General features: G+C 38.2%; 1 protein-coding gene across 1 annotated transcript; it reads right to left on the reverse strand.

Annotated features, from left to right (window-relative positions):
• Positions 1 to 1,984: 1,984 nt before the first annotated feature.
• On the reverse strand, positions 1,985 to 20,237 carry LOC150076164 (ADP-ribosylation factor-like protein 6). Its single transcript, XM_090387458.1, has 2 exons — positions 19,557 to 20,237; positions 1,985 to 2,287 (listed from the first exon to the last, which is right to left on the reverse strand). Exons 1-2 carry the CDS (start codon positions 20,114 to 20,116, stop codon positions 2,266 to 2,268), a joined length of 582 nt encoding a protein of 193 aa, XP_090243584.1. The 5' UTR covers positions 20,117 to 20,237; the 3' UTR covers positions 1,985 to 2,265.
• Positions 20,238 to 22,684: the final 2,447 nt, after the last annotated feature.

Below are 22,684 nucleotides of genomic sequence, written 5' to 3' on the forward strand. Positions count from 1 at the left end.
CATACAAATGTATGTTTTTAATTAAATTTATTACATTTAAATGTAATTTTAAAGGAGAAAATTTTTTTTCCTGTATAATATACATGCCCGTCAAAGGTTTACTGACAACATGTAAATATTGCAAATCTAAAAATATTCTAAATTTACTTAAAAATGGACTTTTGCCTGTGCCATAAATCAAAAGTGATTTTCTATAGAAACAATGATATAACAGGAGATTATATCATTGACAAAAGTCCAATATATGTATTTCTTAAAGATATACATATAAGTAGCATAATCAACTATCAATCACATATAATAATAATAATTTATGATCATTATATAAACCATAACAATTATTTGGACAAATCAATTTAAGTGTTATCACTTTTCTCTTTACTTTTAATACAATTGACTTTCTGCTGTTTATTTACCATACTACCATTTGGGCTGACCTTTCCTTTCATTAGCCATTTTCAAGGATGAAAATATATCAAAATTATGTAAAGTCATCAAAATTATATTGTAACACCAGAGTGCTTCAGGAAACAGTCTCATTAGGTAACATATACCAGTTCTCCCCAGGACCTATCAAATGGGTGCACCGCCAGTGAATTTAACTGACTGCCCGGCTAAAATTTAAGCAATTCTCGCGGTACCATATGGTACTGCTCACTGATCTTGATCAATATTAATTCGAATATACTATGCGATTGAGATCAATGCAACAGGAACATATAATGTTAAATTATGCAATTAATTTTTGCTCTGGATCACTTAAGTCACATTTATAAATAACAGAAATTTTTATAATATTGCGAAGTATTACACTTCCCTACCTAGCTGGCAAAATTTTCTGGGGAGAACACTGTATACTGCTTTGTATTATAGAAGCAGAATTCAGCAAACACTATGCCTTTAAGTGTAGGATGGATTGCCACAAGTTATATTTTTAATCACTTTTAAAAAAAAATTTCTTGTGTATAATTTGCATTACAGTTTAATTTTTTAAACAATTCTCATGTACATAAAATTTATTATTACTTTGCCTCTACAGGTACTATATTTTTATTCTTTGATTGATATAATATAATGAAATAATACAGTATGGTCAGACAGTTGAGTGAAAATTGGATGCTATAAGTAATAACACAAGTAGCAATTTGCTAGCATCACAAGTGTAGATTGATATAACTTGATTATTGATGGAATACATCACTGTTATCTTCACAGAATAAAACTGTGCAATAGCAGCAATTTCATGACAGTTTTCTTATAACATGTTCTTCCTGTCTCATTAGCTAACTAAGGGAGGCATTCAATGTCATGTGATAATAACAAGGGAGGGGGTAAAGAGAGAGAGAGAGAGAGAGAGAGAGAGAGAGAGAGAGAGAGAGAGAGAGAGAGAGAGAGAGAGAGAACAAAAGTCAACCTTGAATTTAAATCAAGTCTTTTTTAAATCAAGCCTTTTCTTTTCTCATGAAACAGACCATACAGACAACTAATTCGAAAGACTAGTACTGACATTAACATTAAATCAATTAATAGAGTAATAATATTTCACAAAAAAAAAAAACTATTAAAATCAGACTGTTCACTATTTATTTTAATCACTATAGCCTGTTTTAGCAGGTAAATTTTAGTTTAACTTTACCATGATCACTGTATTTAATAAATAGAGTGATTGCTAACATCAAAATTAAAAATATATATATTGTATATACACCTGTAATTTGAAATATATATCTAATACTGACTGGCAGCAGAAATATGTATTCTTGAATCTTTTTCTTTTATATATTTCCTTTGTTATTTAAATATTACACAAAAAAAGTCATGAGATTCAAAATGAATAATATAACCAATTTAGATTACTGTTTATGGCTTAACTTAAGCATATGTGCAGTAAGAAAACCAACATTAAAACAATTGTAAAAAGTGAAGGTATTTAATTAAATATTATAAAATTATGCAGGTGAATATTGTGTAGTGAATTTATTGCAATGGTATAATGACTTTTGTCTCAACTCCTTATTTCAACGATACAGTTTTCAATTTCTGCTAAGAACACTGCAACTAGTTATAGGAAATATAATTATACTTTTGCTATTTGCAGTAAGGATCTCCTCACTTAATAATAAATAATAACCTCAACAATTATCAGCAAACTCTATAATTCTCTCATGCACCATTCTAATTTTAGAACTACGTGAAAAAACTTTCATATACAAAGTGCTTAAAAGCTCTGCATTCAACATCACCTTGCATCTTCTATTTGGATTATTAGAAATCAGATATTTTGCTCCTAATTGAAAAGAAAAAAAATGTCAGAGTAAGTATTATTCAAAGTGAAAATAAATGTAATTAGTAAAATGATTTTCAAGTAATTTTAATCCATTTTGTACAATCCTCTTTTGTACATATGCTTTATTGTTTGAATCTATATCAATGTTTATCGTCCTGTAGGATTTCACATTATTGTTATTATGTTTATTGATCTGATCTCAGATACACTGTTAATGGTTACCTGTTGTGTATCTTTTTATTAATAAAATAAAATAAAAAATAAAATAAAAATTTCAATTACAAAGTGACTGAGACTGCTCAATAAGTAGCAGTCTTTACAAGTAAATTACAAATAAATGCCCCTACCCAAATGGTACCCTAAGCATTTGCCTGGTTCCTACCATACCACGATGGCACTGGTTGCATACGTAATATTTTGATGAGATTACAATAACTTGTAAAATATACTATGTAGTATACTATGTGGTACTACACTTGGGATAGTGGAAAAGACCTGGGGATAATTGTACAGTCAGATATGAAATTCTCTGTGCAGTGCAGACATGCTGCCAGGACAGCTCATAGGGTTTTATCAATGATATATAGAAACTTTGCTAGCAGGTATAAGGAGGTGATTATCCCTTTGTATAAGGTCATGGTTAGGCCACATCGTGAGTACTGTATACAGGTGTGGAGGCCTCATTTTAGAAAGGCTGTAGATCTGCTGGAATGGGTGCAGAAAGGAGCAAACAGATTGGTGAAGGGAATAAAAGGGTATTCTTATCTAGAAAGGCTTCAGTTCTGCAACAACTGGAGACTAGGAACCTGCAGGGTGATCTGATTGAAGTGTTTAAGTCTTGAATGGATTAGCATCAGTAGAGGCACATGATGCAAGAAAGCAAGCTTATACAGCACCAGCCAAAACCAAAAAAAAACCCTTCCCATTTTACTGATCCATTCATTCCAAATGTTTATCTAGTTAGTTCTGCCTTGAATTTATTTAAGCTATCAACTTCCACAACAACAACAACAGATAGAAGTTTGTTCCAGCAATCAACTACCCACTGACTAAAGGCAAACTTCTGCAGATCTATTCTACAACTGTCTCTCCTCAGTTTGAATCTATGCCCCCTCAGGTTTGTAATCTGAGCAAGAACCCCATCAGCATTGAGCCTGCTCAATCCATTCAAGGCTTTATACACCTCAATCAGATCGCCTCACAGGTGCCTGGTCTCCAGAAACTGCAATTTGCAGAACTTAAGCCTTTCTTCATAAGAGTACCCCTTTGTTCCCTTCACTAGTCTTGTTGTCCTTCTCTGTACTCGTTCTATCAACTCTACATCCTTCCTAAAATGAGGCTTCCAGACCTGTACACGGTACTCAAGATTGAGTATGAATGTGAATGGCATTCTTCCTCTTGCTGAGGCTGCACACACATGAGGGGTACAAATTTAATTTGAGGAAGGGTGGTTGAAACAGGGTTATATCTGTTGTTGTGGAGGTGGATAGGTTGAATAAATTCAAGGAAGAACTAGACAAATTCTTGGAGGGTATGGATGGGTGAAATGTGGAGTTTTTTTTTTTCCCCCCCCTTGCTGATGCTATATAAGCTTGCATTCTTACATTATTTGCCACTACTACTACTACTAATATGAACAAGCATCTGATTGTAATCAGATGCTGATTCTATGCATAATGCATTGTGGTTCTGTAATGTGTATGATATCAGTTAACTGCTGTTTCATAACTTCATTATGTCCTCTACCAGTTAACTAGTCTTGTACTATTTTGTTTGCCTAATATAATGGCACACTGCCTTATGGGATACCCTCTATGTTGTATGTATCTTTCTGATATTACTGGGAAGCACATCTTTAGCATTTGTTAGGCATGTTCTGAAGTGGTGCCTATCACCTTCAGCATGCTGTCCACATGACTTCCAAAGAATGAATTTTCATTAAAATTAGATAAATAAATATACTGTCACAGCAAATTATACAAGCACGTGGTTGATCCCAGCTGATTTTCCAAAAACTTAATCCTGTTTTACATTTGTTATAATGAACTTGAAAGACCAACAAGTTCTCTATAATGATGCAAAAATTTTCATCACTATCTTGTTTTTATACTTTTTTTTATTACAATATTCACATTTCAAAATGAAAGAATACTGCTACTAATGATAAGCTTGCAGACTTTTCATGAGAAATCACTTGCCAATTTTGCAAGCTCACTGGCGATTTCTCATACTAACTTCAACTAGAAGTTCACTTCATCATATACATAGAGACTTGGTTTATCGGATGGCTTCTATGCAGCAGATAGCTTTGCCAACCACAGACAAAATTAAGATTTTACAAACGGTATAAAATACTGTGCATTCTAAGACCAATATTGCTAAACAGTTTGGTATTCCTTGTTCACCATTCTGAAAGATCATAAAAAAAGCAAAGCTTAGAGAAGTCTGCTGCACCAGGCAAGATCAGAGAACAAAAGGTGAAGTATCTGGATACTGAAAACGTTGTTGTTATTTGGTTTTTAGGAGCATTAGCAACAATGGCCATATTGCTGCGGGGATATGTGGTGGTCATTCCCTGACCTTTCTGCATCCTCCGTATTTGGTGGTCACGGGCTCAAACCCCGGTCTAATCAAGAAGCGTGTGCTACGCACTGCTGCTCCAGCCCACCTGGCTACGGAGGTGCCTACTGAAAAGGTACTCTTGGATTGGCTAATGATGATGTGTGCAAAATCCATTCCATTAGATGGAAATCTTTTAAAATTAAGGCTGAATCATTTATAAATTGGATATAATATTTAAGATTTCAAGCCTTCCAATGAATGGTTCCAGAAATTCAAGACTCATCATGGGCTACCCTTCAAAAAATGTACGGCAAAAGCAAACTGTCAAAACTGAACCTATGAATGGAGAGAGAATCATTTTAACCCTTCATACTCTTAGGCATTTAGCCAAGAAATATCTTTTAGTGCAATGTGTTGTTTTAATTATATCTCATATTGAGAATACCTTCACAATGAGTTGCCATGGTATTGCACTACCTCAAATAAGAAATAAGTAAGGCTTCGGCTGTGGAGAAGTCTAATGTTACTTATTCTTGGCAGATACCACCACCACCCAAACGAAACTTCGAAATGGTACATCAAGGAAGAACTAGACAAAGTACTGGAGGGAATGAATAGGTGAAATGGGAAGTGTTGTTTTTTTTTTTTTTTTTTTGGCTGATGCTGTATAAGCTTGCTTTCTTGCATCATTTGCCACTACTAATGCTAATATCAGTGATGGTCACTGGCCACATCAGAAATCAAATTGTAGTAGCAACAGACTTTCTTTTAGAAACTGATAAGGGCAAGGTGGGAAATCTCATACACACAATGATCTGAAATGCTTCATCATTGTTTGTTTGCATTCACTTTCTGGAAAATGTAATGAAATGCTTCATGACATTTTCCAGGAAGTGGATGCATACAGGGTCTTGTGCAAACATGTGTCACAGTATGGTATACTGACTCCAGGAACAGTATTAGTATTGGCCGCATGGTGCAAGAAAGCCTATGGCTTATGCTGCACCAGCCAAAAAAAAAAAAAAAAAAAAAAAACCGAATAAAACAATGATAAAAAAAAAATAATAATAAATAAATAAATAATAATAATTAATAAAAGAAAAGGAAATTAAACCTATCATCCTAAGTGCTTCCCTCACCCGAAGGTACTATCCAGATGACCTTTGAATTTGCTCAAACTGTCAGCCTCTACCATCCATGTAGGCAACCTATTCCAGTAATTTACAACTCGCTGGCTAAAATAAAACTTCCAGCGGTCTAATCTAAACATTTCCCCCGTAACTTGAATTTATATCCCCTAGTTCTAGCATCATTTATAATCTTGAAAATTTCATTCCCATTCATTTTACTGATGCCTCTTAGAGCCTTAAACACCTCAATCAAATCTCCTCTAAGGTGTCTAGTTTCCAAACTCTGCAACCCACATATTCGAAGTCTTTCTTCATAAGGACACCCTTTTGCCATTCTCACCAGGCGAGTTACCCGTCTTTGCACCCTTTCAAGAAGCTCGATGTCTTTCTTTGGGCACGTCTCCATACTTGAACACAGTATTCCAAGTGTGATCTAACAATAGGCTTATATAATGGGATTATGACGTCCTTATCTCTACTAACAATTGATTGATAAATCATCAATAGGCCACTATGGGGCTTCCTTGCAACCTGTCTACGATGCTCGGAAAACTTTGACCGTACCATAACACACAAGTCCCTTTCCTCCACTACCGACTTTAGTTCAACTTCACCAAGTGAATAAGTTATTTTGGGATTACTGTTTCCCAGGTGTAATACCTTACACTTTGTTGGATTAAAGCATAGCTGCCATTTTTCTGTCCATTCCTGAAGTCTATCTAGGTCTCTCTGAAGAAGCTCAGCTTGACAGTGATCATTAACTACTCTACCAATTTTAACATCATCTGCAAATTTAGACATCACGCCCTCTATCGCTTCATCAATGTCGTTTATGAAAATTAAAAACAACAGTGGTCCTAATACTGATCCTTGGGGAACCCCACTTCTTACATCAACCCAATCTGAGGAATAGCCATTTATCACAACCCTCTCCTGCCCTGAAGCCATCCTGCTATCCATCTAAGGATTTTCCCAGTGATTCCAACCCATTCCAGCTTATAAAGCAACCGCTCATGTAGGACTGAGTCAAAAGCTTTGCTGAAATCTAAATAAACAATGTTGAAATTATTCCCTAAATCCAGCTCGTGAGTGACTCTTTCGAAATAGCGAACCAAATTTGTTAAACATGATTTTCCCTTTACAAAACCATGCTGAGTATCCTTGAGAATTTCAATTCAATCCAAATGATAATGAATTCCACCCTTGATCATTGCCTCCATGATTTTCCCTACCACTGAAGTCAGACTGACAGGTCGATAATTTCCTACTTCACTCTTAGAGCCACCCTTATGTATGGGAGGGCTAGCCAGGTGGGTAAAGTACCTGCCTGGCAACCCAAAGATCGCGGGTTCGTATCCCGCCTCGGGCTTGGATCAAAGTACTGCAAAAACCTTGGGAGGTGCATTATGGCCAAAGAAGCCGATGCGCCAACAACTACAAAAAAAAAAAAAAAAAAAAAAAAAAAAAAAAATGTAAGGGAGATACATTGGCACTTTTCCAATCCAACGGAATCTACCCAGAGTCTAGTGATGCTCGCATAATTAGCCTCAATGGTTCAATGCACTCACTTCCCACCTTCCTTAAGATTATAGGATATATTCCATCAACTCCAGGAGCCTTACTGGCCTGTAGGCTCGAAAGTTTTTTCATTAAATAATCTTGCGAAATTTCAATATCATTAATTACATATTTTTCAACTTCGCTCCCACAATTTCCCACTGCCACAAAAGGTTTTTCATTTGTAAATATCGATGCAAAATAACTGTTGATTTCATCTGCAAAGGCAGCTGGTGTATTTAATACTATCCCCTTTCCTTTACGTAAAGGTCCGATCTGGTTTGTCCTTCTCTTGGCATTTATATATGTGAAAAATTCCTTATCCCATCTCTTTGCTCTGTTTGCTAGTGATTTCTCATAAACTGCCTTTGCCTGTCGAACCTTTTCTGTGGCTCTATTACAGATCATCTTGTAGGTGTTATTGGCTTCAGTACTTTTTTATTGCTCTGTAACCTTTCCATGCCACCTTTCTCTGCTCAATTAATGTGGCAACTTCACTATTCATCCACCTTGGAACCCTCCTCGTGGAGAATTTTTTTAATGGTAAATATGCATTCAAGGCATCTGTGATTAATGTTTTAAAAGCATAGCACAGTTCAATTGTATTCATTCTCTGTGCAAAATCTACCCAGTTAATAGAGGCCATGTAGTCCCTTAAGACATCGTAATTTCCTTTTCTGAAATTAAAACCCATTGCTTTGCCTTTTACTACTGCTACCTCTCTCATCATCATCCACCTTAGAACTCCGTGATCACTTCCTGCTACTGGTTCCTCTACTGTCAGCCCAGTTGTGTCATCTGATTCATGGGCGATGATGAGGTCTAGGATATTCTTTTCTCTAGTCCTTTCCCTCCCTGACAGGTTGATACAAATAACAGTCATCTAGTTGATTTCAAAATATTGTGAATAATGACACACATTCTGAGCACTTAAGGAATTAACATTTGTTTTTTGTTTTTTTCCTGTCTTACCTTAGCATTAGTAGAGGCATATGATGCAGCATCAGCCAAAAAAAAAAACTTCCATTTCACTCCTCCGATCGTTGCAAATACCTGTCCAGCCTAGCCTTAAATTTATTTAGGCTATTAACTTCCACAACAAGGGATGGAAGTCTGTTCCACCAACCAACTACCCACTGGCTAAAGGCAAATTTCCGCACATCTATCCTACATCTGTTTTTCCTCAATTTCAATTTATGCCCACTCAGGTGATTATTCTGAGCAAGAGGCAGTATCCCATCAGCACTGAGCATGCTCAAACCATTCAAGGCTTTATACACCTCTATCAGATCGCCTCGCCGGCGCCTAGTCACCGGACACTGTAATTTGCAAAACTTAAGCCTTTCTTCGTAAGACCAACCCTTTGTTCCATTCACTAATCTTGTTGCCCTTCTCTGTACTCGTTCCAGCAGCTCTAAATCCTTCTTGAAATGAGGCCTCCAGACTTGTATACAGTACTCAAGGTGTGGCTCACCATAGCCTTATACAAGGGATAATCACCTACTTATCCTTGCTAGAAAAATTCCTGTATATCATTGACAAGACACCATGAGCTACTCTTGCAGCCTGTCTGCCCTGCTCAGAGAACTTCATATCTGCCTGCACAATTACCCCCAGGTCCTTTTCATCCTCTACCATTGTCGGTATAGTACCACAGAGTTGATACGTTGCATTGGGGTTGCTGTTTCCCATATGTACACTTTACATTTGTCAATGTTAAGCTTCATTTGCCACCTATCAGCCCATCTGCTCAACCTTTCCAGATCCTGTTGCAGCAGCATAGTATCAGTAGTGTCCTTAACATCCCTGCCAACCTTTGTACCATCTACAAACTTGGACATTAAGCTTGATACACCATCATCAATATCATTTATAAATACAGAAAACAATAATGGACCCAACACTGAACCCTGAGGGACTCCACTAATAACATTAGTCCATGATGAGCAGTGTCCATTGATTACCACTCTGTGTTCTCCCCCTCAACTATCCCTTTATCCATAGCAGCAATTTGCCTCCAATTCAACACTGCTCCAATTTGTGCAGCAGTCTTCCATGTGCAACAGTATCAAAAGCCTTTCTAAGATCCAAATATATAATATCAAAGTTATTCCCTGCATCCAGTTCTTTTGTAACTGCATCATAGTATCCAATCAAATTGGTCAGGCAAGACTTTCCCTTAACAAAACCGTGCTGTGTCCAAACTATAACTGAAGTCTTGTCTAGATGATCCTGCAGTGCTTCTTTAACCAGTGCCTCCATTAATTTTCCTGGAACAGAAGTTAAACTCACAGGTCTATAATTACTTGTGTCAGCCTTTGATCCTCCTTTGTGAATTGGGTTCACATTTGCACATCTCCAGTGTATGGGTACCTCCCCTGAGTCCAAGGAAGCTCTCATAATTATGGCTAAGGGTTTGCTTACTTCCTTTGCTGCCTTCTTTAATATAACTGGATAGATCCCATCTACCGCAGGTACCTTTCTTGTGTTTATCTTCAACAATTTCTCCTCCACTTTACTCTCAGTTATTACAAGATTATCTAGTTTACTACCAGAGTTGAATACACCTCTGGCATTCCCCTCGCTGAATAACTCCTCATGTGTGAATGTCGATGCAAAATATTCATTTAGTTTGTTAGCTATCTGAGCAGGATCATCAACAGTTGAACCATCGATATCAAGTGGACCAATCTGATTCATCCCCTTCCTTCTAGAGTTTACATAAGTAAAGAACTCTTTGCATCCTTTGCCAAATATTTCTCATAATCTGCCTTTGCCTCCCTAACCTCCTTTGTAACTTGGTTACAGATCAGCTTATATCTATCATAGGTTTCTGTGTCACATGTTAATTAATATGTATCCCTTGCATTTTTCTTCTCTGCCATATATCTCATTAGTTCATCTGACATCCATTTAGGCCTAAACCTTGAACAATATTTCTTGGTATGTAAAGCCTAGTAGCTTCCAAGATAAGTTCTTCGAATGCTTACCATTTTGAAATTGATGTTAGTAACATCCTCAGTTGGTCTCACTGTATAGAATTTAAATAGTTTCTGAGACCATCATAGTCACCTTTATGAAAGCAAAAACCCTTCCCTTTACCCTCGATGGTAGTTACCTCTTTGAGTAAATCCCACTTCAGCACACTGTGATCACTGCCACCTAGTGGTTCCTTTATCTGCAGATTCTTAATGCATGAAGAATCACTACTGATAATCAGATGAAGAGTATTACTCCCTCCAGTTGCCTCCCGAACATGCTGATGTAGAAAACAATCATCCAATAAATCCACAGAAACCTTGCTAGTGTGTGAGTGACCAACCCACAAATTCCAGTCAATATCTGGGAAATTAAAATCCCCCATTACAAGACTCTCTGATTTTCTGGCCCACTCTATTTCCCTGTACACTTTCTTATTATACTCATCAGAGTCATTAGGCCTATAGCATACTCCTACTCTCAATACATGGTTCATGCATGCCAACTTAGAAAATAAAGTATAACTAGAAAAAAAATAAATTAGCAACCTTGTATTATTTTTATATTAAAACTGCTGTAAGACTAGAACTATACTAGATAAAGAGAAATAATTTATTTTATTTGAAAGGACAATTCAAAATGTTTTAGTGCATTACCAGGTTCCACGTGGGCTCCTGAAAGAAACAAAAATGATGTTCAATTCCATGGCATCTGTTGTATAGCACATGGAATGTCATCAAAGCAAACTGAATTGGTGATACACATATGGAGTTCATTCACACTGAACTTTACTGCAATACCCTTGTTCTTTACTCTAACCCCATTATAAAGAAATGCAAGATTATATCTGGGGAGTGGGACAGGGCAAAAAAATGGGTCCTCCTGATCCCAGTTCATTGGCATGGAAATATGCTATCCAGAAACTTATCTAATTACCGGTTCCAGTGTGGAGGAGTATCATCCTGCTGAATGATGATTTTTAGCTGCAGATGCTTCATATGAGGCAAAGCAAATACCTGAAACACATCCAGATAATTAGCACCATTTACTAACTTCTCGTGAAAGGTGAAAGAACCAATTACTTTGTAATGGAAAATTGCACAGGACACATTCAACTTTTCCTCTCAAAACTCTGGAACAGCATGTGGGATTTTCAGTATACCAAATTCTCCAGCTGTGCCTATTTACCATGATGGATATGAAAAGTTTAATCATCACTAAAAATAATGCTGATAATGTATCCATTGTCATTTTAAATCCACCTGAGCATGCCCACAGGAAAAGACTTTTGGATGTAGTTAATCATCCAGAGTCAGCACTTGTGCAATCTAAATTTTATATAAATAAATTTATATAAAAGTTACAGTTACTGCATTAAGAGAACACCTTGGTGGCAGTAAGGAGGCCTTTCAGCGAAGAATTTTCCGCACAGTTGATTGGAAAAAATGAAGTTCTCTACTGGCACAACAAGTGAACTTCTTCAGGCTACACTGAAAGGCCTCCTTAACCCTATCAACCATCTCAGCCTAAAAAGGCCTGCATGTCCCTTTCTACGTTCAGAATACCACCTGTTTCTTGAACCACCAGTCAAAAGACAGTCTTCCCCTGTCTCTCTGTATTCCAACTGGTAATACCTTTGCACTTAAATGACAGATTTAAACTACTGATAGTATAACAAAACAAAAAGCAATATATTGCTTTTTTTTTTTTTTTTTTGTTTTGACAATTCCATTTTTGAGATTAACACTTTTAAGCCTCGCCATCTAGCAGTTTTGTTATTTGAAGTTCCACAAAATTGAGTTGTTCTTTCAAAGAAAATAAACTGTTTCTCTTTATGTAATCTGTACAAAAATTTAGCAAAGGGCCACATCAATTAATGCAAATAAATTTTTATGTATATTACTAAAGGCTTCTCAAAGGTAAACATTTGCAAATATCTAATACATTTCTACTGAAAATGGCGACAAGATTCCAAACCTCAACATCTCTTGAACAATAGTTCAAGAGTTGTTGCCCTCTGATCCAAAAGTCCATCTGTGAATTGTCCAACTTGAATATGATCAATAATAAATAGGTTCCATTTTATGGTCTAACAAAGCCTACTTTTATTTCAATGGCTGTTAATACATATACATGTGCTGTGTGCAGGCCTGTGCAAGTCAGGCACTTGCCACAGGTGCCACTGTTTGTTGTTTGTTATTTGGTTTTTAGGAGCATTAGCAACTAAGGCCATATTGCTCTGGGATATGCGGTGGTCATTCCCTGACCTTTCCGCATCCTCTGTATTTGGTGGTGACGGGCTCGAACCCCGGTCTAATCAAGAAGCGTGTGCTACGCACTGCTGCTTCCCACCTGGCTACGGAGGCGCCATACAGGTGCCACTAGATGTGCTACTGCATATATGCATGTTAAGATAAGATACAATATGAATTAGGTGCTGTTACAAGGTTTAACCTCAGGCACCACAAACATTAGCAGCAGCCCTGGCTCTGTGGGCTGAAGAAAAACCCACATACAATAACTGACAACCATTATGTGACAAGTTAACACTTATGGTGGCTTTTCACATTCACTTTCTTAATTGGACTGCGTATTTTATACATAAATTGTTAATGAACAAATCATAACGATATATCTGTGAACAAACAAATACTGATACACTGGACAATGTTCATTCTGGACTTGAGACATAAAAAAAGGAAAATTGAGAGGTTTTGGACCAAGTGATGTTCTCAACAGTAGGGCATAACTCCCCACCACCAAATATTTTCAGACAGTTACTGCATTAAGAGAACACCTTGGTGGCAGAAATGACAGCAGAAATTCTGAAATAAATTGGTCACCTGTTAGTTCAAATTAACCCTGCTAATCTCAAATCGTGAAATTATCTAACAGGCTGCACCTACAGATATGAACCTAAAGGAGTCAGACAACCAAAGAGGATAAACCTAATAGAGATAACGAATGTGCCACAAGATCAAATTACCCACATCAGAATTATCAAGAGTGGCCATAGGATTTTCTTTCTTTTTTTTTATTTTTTTTTATTTGGTAGTTGTTGGCGCATCGGCTTCTGTGGCCATAATGCACCTCCCAGGTTCATGCAGTACTTTGATCCAAGCCCGAGGTGGGATTCGAACCCATGACCTTTGGGTTGCTAGGCAGGCACTTTACCCACCCGGCTAGCCCGGTCGGCAGGATTTTCTTAAGAGAGTAGGTAAAGCAATTAATAGGTGTGGGGCGGCTAAGCAGCTAAGGCACTGTTCTGGGATTCATTAAGCTTTAAACAGCATGTAGCAGTAAAAAAAATCCACTTTGATCATGGGAGTGAGGGGATAGAGCTCCTTTCACCATTACCTAGGACTGCCACTACCATTATTGATCCTGATGGACACATTGAGCAATACAGTGCACACTGCTTGTTGCATTCACAGATAACAGTATCATTCATATAATGTTATCACTTTATGAAATCCTGATCAGGTGCATACTAGTACAGAGAAAAAATTACATTAATGTAATCAGCACTTCAGTTTATGTTATTAATTTTTTGCATTATCGCAGTTTATACACGTGCAGTGAAACAATTACATAACATCTTGATTTGTACTCCTTGTGGGTAAATTGTCCTCCTAACGCTGTGTGGCCTAGGCTCAAATCCAGTAAATAAATTTCTGTGGGCATTTTTTCACTCTGTGGACAAATTAGTTGGTCTAGTGGCAGTTAGGCAATTTTTCTCAAGAAAACTTGGTTTTTCGTACAGCAAACGGGCAAAACACAGAATACATGCAATTTGTAGACATAATATATATGGTGCAGTATGGTCAAGTTACTAATGCACCTAAAACCCTACAACAAAAACCACCTAATTTGTTCTTGAACTGCGACATGTGGGCAGTTAAATTAAAATATTTTGCATTCCTTGATTTTCATGTTTTCTTTCTGTCCACTTCCACCTTATTATGCACACATTCCCACTCTGCATCAATAAACAATGTTGAACAGCTGCATTCTAACTGAATAATAACAATAATCAGTATTGTTATTAATCAGACAGCATTATCAATGAAGCTGTGTCCCAAAGTGATCACAGTAAGCGGTCTCCACTTCATTTGTAGTTGTGTAAATTGTGGTACCACAATAAAACTTGGTTGTGTTTTCTTCCAATAAAGTTTATAAATTAAATAAAATTATACAATATTATATATAATACTATGGTATTATACAGGGTATCTCAAAAATACACAGCATAACTTGAGGAATGAGTTCCTCATACGTAGACAATAAAAATATTTTATATCAACATAGTTCCGGAAATGCTTGGTTTCCGAGTTTTGAAAGTCTGGCTCTGACACTTAACCGTTCACATCACCTTAGTAATTGTTCAAAATGTCCACCTTCTGCATGTCTGCCAGGGGCAAAGGTTGATGACGTTGTAGAGCGAATATCATCTTTTAAGGGCACAAAAGGTGATATAGTTGTACACGTTGGCACTAATAATATTAAGAGTAGGAGACCGGCAGAATTACTTAACAAGTACAGGTCACTGTTGAACAAAAGCCGAGAATTAGGGTTGAATTTGAAAGTGTCTGCAATTCTGCTCAGACACGATAGGAGGGAGTATATGATGAGAGCCCTGTCGATCAATTCGGCCCTGGAAAGATTGTGCAAGGCTCAAGGGGTAGAATTTTTTTCAGCCTGGACTGTACTTGTTAACAGGAGAGATTGCTTCTACAGGGATGGGATACACTTAAATAGAAAGGGTGCAAGAATATTTGCTGATGCTATCGAGGCAGTGTTAGGTGGGTCGGAAAACTGCTAGCTTGGGGGGAGACAAAGACCAATAGATTGACAGCAGCCACTGGCAGAGGTGAAAGAGATTCTTGCACTGCTTCTATTAGAATGAGCAGAAGCCTGAAAAACAAGGTGCATGGTATTTCAGACTGCTGGGAGCCATTGCGGTACAAGTAAACACATGGGTTGTGTTAGGGTAGCTAAGAATAGAAACAGGTGCAGGTATACTTGCGTGTACACCAATGCTAGGAGTTTAGTAAATAAATTTGATGAATTTCAGGTATTGCTCAAAACATCAAAGGCAGATATTGTTGGGATATCAGAGACGTGGTGTCACACAGATATAAGGGATGCAGAACTGCAATTTGGGGAGTACAACGTCTACAGAAAGGATAGACAGGATAGGAAGGGGGGAGGGGTTATGCTATTAGTTAAGAAACACATAAAAACCAAGGAAGTGAAGCCAGTCGACGTCGCCGGACAGTGCAGTGTTGAGTCAGTTTGGTGTGACATAAGCATTGGGAGATCAAAATTGAGAGTAGGAGTGTGCTATAGGCCTAATGACTCTGATGAGTATAATAAGGAACTGTACAGGGAAATAGAGTGGGCCAGTAAATCAGAGAGTCTTATAATGGGAGATTTTAATTTCCCAGATATTGACTGGAATTTGGGGGCTGGTTACTCACACACTAGCAGGGCTTTTGTGGATTTATTGGATGACTGTTTTCTACATCAGCATGTTCGGGAGGCAACTAGAGGGAGTAATACTCTTGATTTGATTATCAGCAGTGATTCTTCATGCATTAAGAATCTGCAGATAAACGAACCACTAGGTGGCAGTGATCACAGTGTGCTGAAGTGGGATTTACTCAAAGAGGTAACTACCATTAGGGGTAAAGGGAAGGGTTATTGCTTCCGTAAATACGACTACGATGGACTGAGACAGTATTTAAATTCTATACAGTGGGACCAACTGATGATGTTACCAACAGCAAATTCAAAATGGGAAGCATTCAAAGAACTTATCTTGGAAGCTACTAGGCTTTGCATACCAACTAAGAAATATTGTTCAAGGTTTAGGCCTAAATGGATGTCAGATGAACTAATGAGGCATATGGCAGAGAAGAAAAATGCATGGGATACTTACAAATTAACACATGACACAGAAGCCTATGATAGATACAAATTGATATGCAACCAAGTTACAGAGGAGCTTAGGCAGGCAAAGGCAGATTACGAGAAATCCTTGGCAAGGGATGCAAAGAAAAACAGCAAAGAGTTCTTTACTTATGTTAACTCTAGAAGGAAGGGGATGAATCAGATTGGTCCACTTGATATTGATGGGTCAACTGTTGATGATCCTGCTCAGGTAGCTAACAAACTAAATGAATATTTTGCATCGACATTCACACATGAGGAGTTATTCAGCAAGGGGAATGCCAGAGGTGTATTCAACTCTAGCAGTAAGCTACAGAATCTTGAAATAACTGGGAGTAAAGTGGAGGAGAAACTGTTGAAGATAAACACAAGAAAGGCACCCGGGGTGGATGGGATCTATCCAGTTATATTAAAGGAGGCAGCAAAGGAAGTAAGCAAACCCTTAGCCATAATTATTAGAGCTTCCTTGGACTCAGGGGAGGTACCCATAGACTGGAAATGTGCAAATGTGACCCCAATTCACAAAGGAGGATCAAAGGCTGACACAAGTAATTATAGACCTGTGAGCTTAACTTCTGTTCCAGGAAAATTAATGGAGGCACTGGTTAAAGAAGCACTGCAGGATCATTTAGACAAGACTTCAGTTATAGCTCAGACACAGCTGGTTTTGTTAAGGGGAAGTCTTGCCTGACCAACTTGATTGGATATTATGATGCAGTCACAAAAGAACTGGATGCAGGGAATAACTTTGATATTATATACTTGGATCTTAGAAAGGCTTTTGATACTGTTGCACATGCAAGACTGCTACACAAATTGGAGCAGTGTGACATTGGAGGCAAATTGCTACTATGGATAAAGGGGTGGTTGAGGGGGAGAAGACAGAGAGTGGTAATCAATGGACACTGCTAATCGTGGACTAATGTTATTAGTGGAGTCCCTCAGGGCTCAGTGTTGGGTCCATTATTGTTTTCTGTATTTATAAATGATATTGATGATGGTATATCAAGCTTAATGTGCAAGTTTGCAGATGATACAAAGGTTGGCAGGGTTGTCAAGGACACTACTGACACTATGCTGCTGCAACAGGATCTGGAAAGGTTGAGCAGATGGGCTGAGAGGTGGCAAATGAAGTTTAACATTGACAAATGTAAAGTAGTACACATGGGAAACAGCAACCCCAGAGCAACGTATCAACTCTGTGGTACTACACTGACAGTGGTAGAGAATGAAAGGGACTTGGGGGTGGTTGTGCAGGCAGATATGAAGTTCTCTGAGCAGTGCAGACGGGCTGCAAGGGTAGCTAATGGAGTATTGTCAATGATATACAGGAATTTTTCCAGCAGGGATAAGGAGGTGATTATTCCATTGTATAAGGCAATGGTCAGGCCACACCTAGAGTACTGTATACAGGTCTGGAGGCCTCATTTCAAGAAGGATGTAGAGCTGCTGGAACGAGTACAGAGAAGGGCAACAAGATTAGTGAATGGAACAAAGGGGTGCTCTTACGAAGAAAGGCTTAAGTTTTGCAAATTAGTGTCTAGAGACTAGGCACCAGCGAGGTGATCTGATAGAGGTGTATAAAGCCTTGAATGGTTTAAGCATGCTCAATGCTGATGGGATTCTTCCTCTAGCTCAGAAAAATCACCTGAGAGGGCATAAATTCAAATTGAGGAAAGACAGATGTAGGATAGACGTGAGGAAATTTGCCTTTAGCCAGCGGGTGGTTGGTTGGTGGAACAGACCTCCATCCCTTGTGGTGGAGGTTGATAGCATAAATAAGTTTAAGGCTCAGCTGGACAGGTATTTGGAACGAACAGAGGGGTGAAGTGGAAGTGGGTTTTTTTTTTTTTTTTGGCTGATGCTGCATAAGCTTGCTTTCTTGCATCAAATGCCTCTACTAATGCTAATACAGGCCTCAACATCGATGTCTCATGGACTTGCGAAGACGATGCCAAATTCTTGGCATGTTTCATATTGTTTCACAACTTGCCATAATTCAATTGCAGAGAGTTTCCACATCAGCTACCGGAGTCGAATACACCAATAACTTTAAATGGCCCCACAAGAAGAAATCTAATGGGTTTAAATCAGTGAGCACGGAGGCCAGGCAGCTGGTCCACTCCTCTACTTCAGGAGTCGTAGATCTTGGTCGTCCTCTGTCGGCAGCACGAGGTGTATAGGTCCCATGTTCACAAAGGCGGCGATGGATACCTTCAAATGTTTTTTTGTCTGGACATCTTCATTCTGGGAACCTTTTGTGGTATAAACAATGAGCCTCCAGAGCATTGCCATCCACCAAACCATACATAAAGTGCATATATGCTTGCTCCTGATTTGAGTACATGGTTGGAATGGAAAACCACCAGATTCTGTCAATACTTTGTGATGAAGGAAATCACCTGTGGGAGATAAGACATTTCGGTTAATAACTCGGGCACCAAGCATTTCCGGAACTATGTTGATATAAAATATTTTTATTGTCTGCATATGAGGAACTCATTCCTGAAGTTATGCCGTGTATTTTTGAGACACCCTGTATATAATAGTACCATAGCACAGTAGCTCTGCCATTCACCCATTTGGAAATGTCTAGCTTTGATTCCCAATGCTAAGTAGGTGAACTTCTTTTTGGCCTTTTTCATTTGGGAATCAGCTCGCTGGTCTCAGGAAGATACACAGAACTTCATCTAATAAACACCGAAACTAACCCATGCATGTTCCATACATAACTTGAAGCAGGGCTCTGTGTGAGTCAACCTGTACATTGGAGATGGCATTTATCAAACGATATGCAATTTCAATTTATCAGAAAGCGAATAATTTTATATATGTAAATCTTTGGTGTGTGTTTCCTTGTTTTTAAATATAGTATCAGTAATATTTTTTACATCCCCTTCCTCTGAAGCAATTAACTAGCAGCTTACCCTCCACCAGCAGTTTTCTACCTAAACAAATGAAAATTGGAAAAATATTCTGGTCAATATCGCATCCTAACTAATTTTCCAAAATAGTATAGAATATTTTACCAAAGTTTACTTTTATATTATTTGTAAATATAGAATAGAAAATGTCATGTGAAATTTTACTTTTGTCCTCCATAGCGCAGCTGATCACTGAGCCATTCAACACCTTCTTGTAATCCTTCCCCAGTTACACCATTGCTCGCACATATATGCCAAGGTTTGTTCTTAAGGTTATCCAATCCTAACGCTTGACTAACTTTTACGCTGGATAAAGCTTCGCGAAGATCCATCTTGTTTGCAAAAAACAGGACGGGTATACACCGATCTTTCAGGTCACTATGCTGAAGCATCATATCTAGTTCATCTTTAGCAACAACGATTCGTAAGGTATCAGTACTATCAACCACAAATATTATTCCTTGTGCATCACGATAGTAATGTTCCCATAGATTGCGATATCTTCCCTGACCTGACATATCGAATGCCGTAAAACTCAAGCTTTTCATTTTAAACCTTTCAACGTTGAATCCTACAGTAGGCACAATTTCGAAAGCTTTTTGTTCTTCTGGCTTGAAGTGATTTATTATTGTAGTTTTTCCACTATTATCTAAGCCAACTACTAACACGTTCACTTCTTTCCTTTTGATTCCTAACGCGTACGCTAATTTCTCAAATAAGCCCATGTTTTTATGATATACCTCTTCGGAACCAACATACACTGTACACCTGCTCTAAAACTAGGATTTTAAAATTCCGAGTATAAATAAATATTAAAAATCACATTAACTGGAAATCCACAAGTTACTTTTTTATATGCAATCCCTTCCAAAACAGGCACTTTATAACAGTCGTGCAGTTTACGAACAAATACTGGAATCGCAAAAACACTATTTGCGAAGAATTCTAACTACACGGTTCATAGCTCTCAAAAGTCGATACAGTTCTTCACAGCGACATACCAGATTTAGAACAGCTACAGTGACGTATCCAACGTGCAGCTGCAGAAGGTTGGGGGGGGGGAATATATATGTATGGCGTTTTAGAAAACAAAATGCACAAGGCATAATTACTTATGGGTTCAGGTAATTAACTATATAATATAGGTGTAGATACACCATACTTTACCCATAAATTTGAACTACGTATGTAGTGTAAAGGCATCATTTTAATTGTATCCCATATTGTGGGTGCCTTCACAACGAGATAGCTGGTATTGCACGACTTTAAATAAATAACACTTCCCTCGTAGAAAAGACTACTGTTAGCATTAGCATTAGCAAGGGCACATGATGCAAGCATATATAGCATCAGCCAAAAAAAAAAAAAAACCACTCCTTCTCATTTCACTCATCCACCCGCTTCAAATGTTTGTCTAGTTCTGCCTTGAATCTGTTTAAGCTATCAACTTCTACAACGACAGATGGAAGTTTGTTCCAACAACCAACCACCCACTGACTAAACGCAAACTTCCGCATATCTATCCTATAACTGTCTTTCCTCAATTTCAATTTATGCCCTCTCAGGCGATTATCAGCATTAGCATTAGCATTAGTAGAGGCATATGATGCAAGAAAGCAAGCTTATTCAGCATCAGCCAAAAAAAAAAAAAAAAAAAACCCACTCCCATTTCACCCCTCCGTTCGTTCGAAATACCTGTCCAGCTGAGCCTTAAATTTGTTTAGGCTATCAACTTCAACAACAAGTGATGGAAGTCGGTTCCACCAACCAACCACCCGCTGGCCAAAGGCAAATTTCCGCACATCTATCCGACATCCATCCTTCCTCAATTTGAATTTATGCCCTCTGAGGTGATTATTCTGAGCAAGATGAAGAATCCCATTGCCATTGAGCATTCTTAAACCATTCAAAGCCTTATACACCTCTGTCAGATCACCTCGCCGGTGCCTAGTCTCCAAACTCTGTAATTTGCAAAACTTAAGCCTTTCTTCGTAAGAGCAACCCTTTGTTCCATTCACTAATCTTGTTGCCCTTCTCTGTACCCGTTCCAGCAGCTCTACATCCTTCTTGAAATGAGGCCTCCAGACCTGTATACAGTACTCAAGATGTGGCCTAACCATTGCCTTATACAAGGGAATAATCACCTCCTTATCCCTGCTAGAAAAATTCCTGTATATCATTGACAAGACACCATGAGCTACTCTTGCAGCTCGTCTGCACTGCTCAGAGAACTTCATATCTGCCTGCACAATTAACCCCAGGTCCTTTTCATTCTCCACCACTATCAGTGTAGTACCGCAGAGTTGATACGTTGCTCTGGGGTTACTGTTTCCCATATGTAGTACTTTACATTTGTCAATGTTAAACTTCATTTGCCACCTCTCAGCCCACCTGTTCAACCTTTCCAGATCCTGTTGCAGCAGCAGCAGCATAGCGTCAGTAGTGTCCTTAACAACCCTGCCAACTTTTGTATCATCTGCAAACTTGGACATTAAACTTGATATCCCATCATCAATATATCATTCATAAACACCGAAAACAACAACGGATCCAACACTGAACCCTGAGGAACTCCACTAATAACATCAGTCCACGTTGAGCAGTATCCATTGATTACCACTCTCTGTCTTCTGCCACTCAACCATCCCCTTATCCATAGCAGCAGTTTGCCTCCAATGCCACACTGCTCCAATTTGTGCAGCAGTCTTCCATGCGCAACAGTATCAAAAGCCTTTCTAAGATCCAAATATATAATATCAAAGTTATTCCCTGCATCCAGTTCTTTTGTGACTACATCATAGTATCCAATCAAATTGGTCAGGCAAGACCTGCCCTTAACAAAACCATGCTGCGTCTGAGCTATAACTGAATTCTTGTCTAGATGATCCTGCAGTGCTTCTTTAACCAGTGCCTCCATTAACTTACCTGGAACAGAAGTTAAACTAACAGGTCTATAATTACTTGTGTCAGCCTTTGATCCTCCTTTGTGAATTGGGGTTACATTTGCACATCTCCAGTCTATGGGTACCTCCCCTGAGTCCAAAGAAGCTCTCATAATTATGGCCAGGGGTTTGCTTACTTCCTTTGCTGCCTCCTTTAATATAACTGGATAGATCCCATCCACCCCAGGTGCCTTTTTTATGTTTATCCTCAACAATCTCTCCTCCACTTTCCTCTCAGTTATTACAAAATCATCCAGCTCACTGCCAATGTTTACTTTACCTACATCATTCTCCTTCCTGAATAACTCCTCATGCGTGAATGTAGATGCAAAATACTCGTTTAGATTGTTA

Source organism: Mastigoproctus giganteus, chromosome 13, assembly GCF_048544385.1.
Source record: "Mastigoproctus giganteus isolate SK-2022 chromosome 13, ASM4854438v1, whole genome shotgun sequence".
In the NCBI taxonomy this organism is placed as follows: Eukaryota; Metazoa; Arthropoda; class Arachnida; order Uropygi; family Thelyphonidae; genus Mastigoproctus; species Mastigoproctus giganteus.

Coding starts and splice junctions, on each gene's coding strand:
- LOC150076164 (XM_090387458.1), bottom strand. CDS start 20,116: ATGGGCTTATTTGAGAAATTAGCGTACGCGTTAGGAATCAAAAGGAAA. Junction 2,288..19,556: donor CTGCGCTATGGAGGACAAAA/GTAAAATTTCAC, acceptor CTTTTCAATTAG/GAGCAAAATATCTGATTTCT.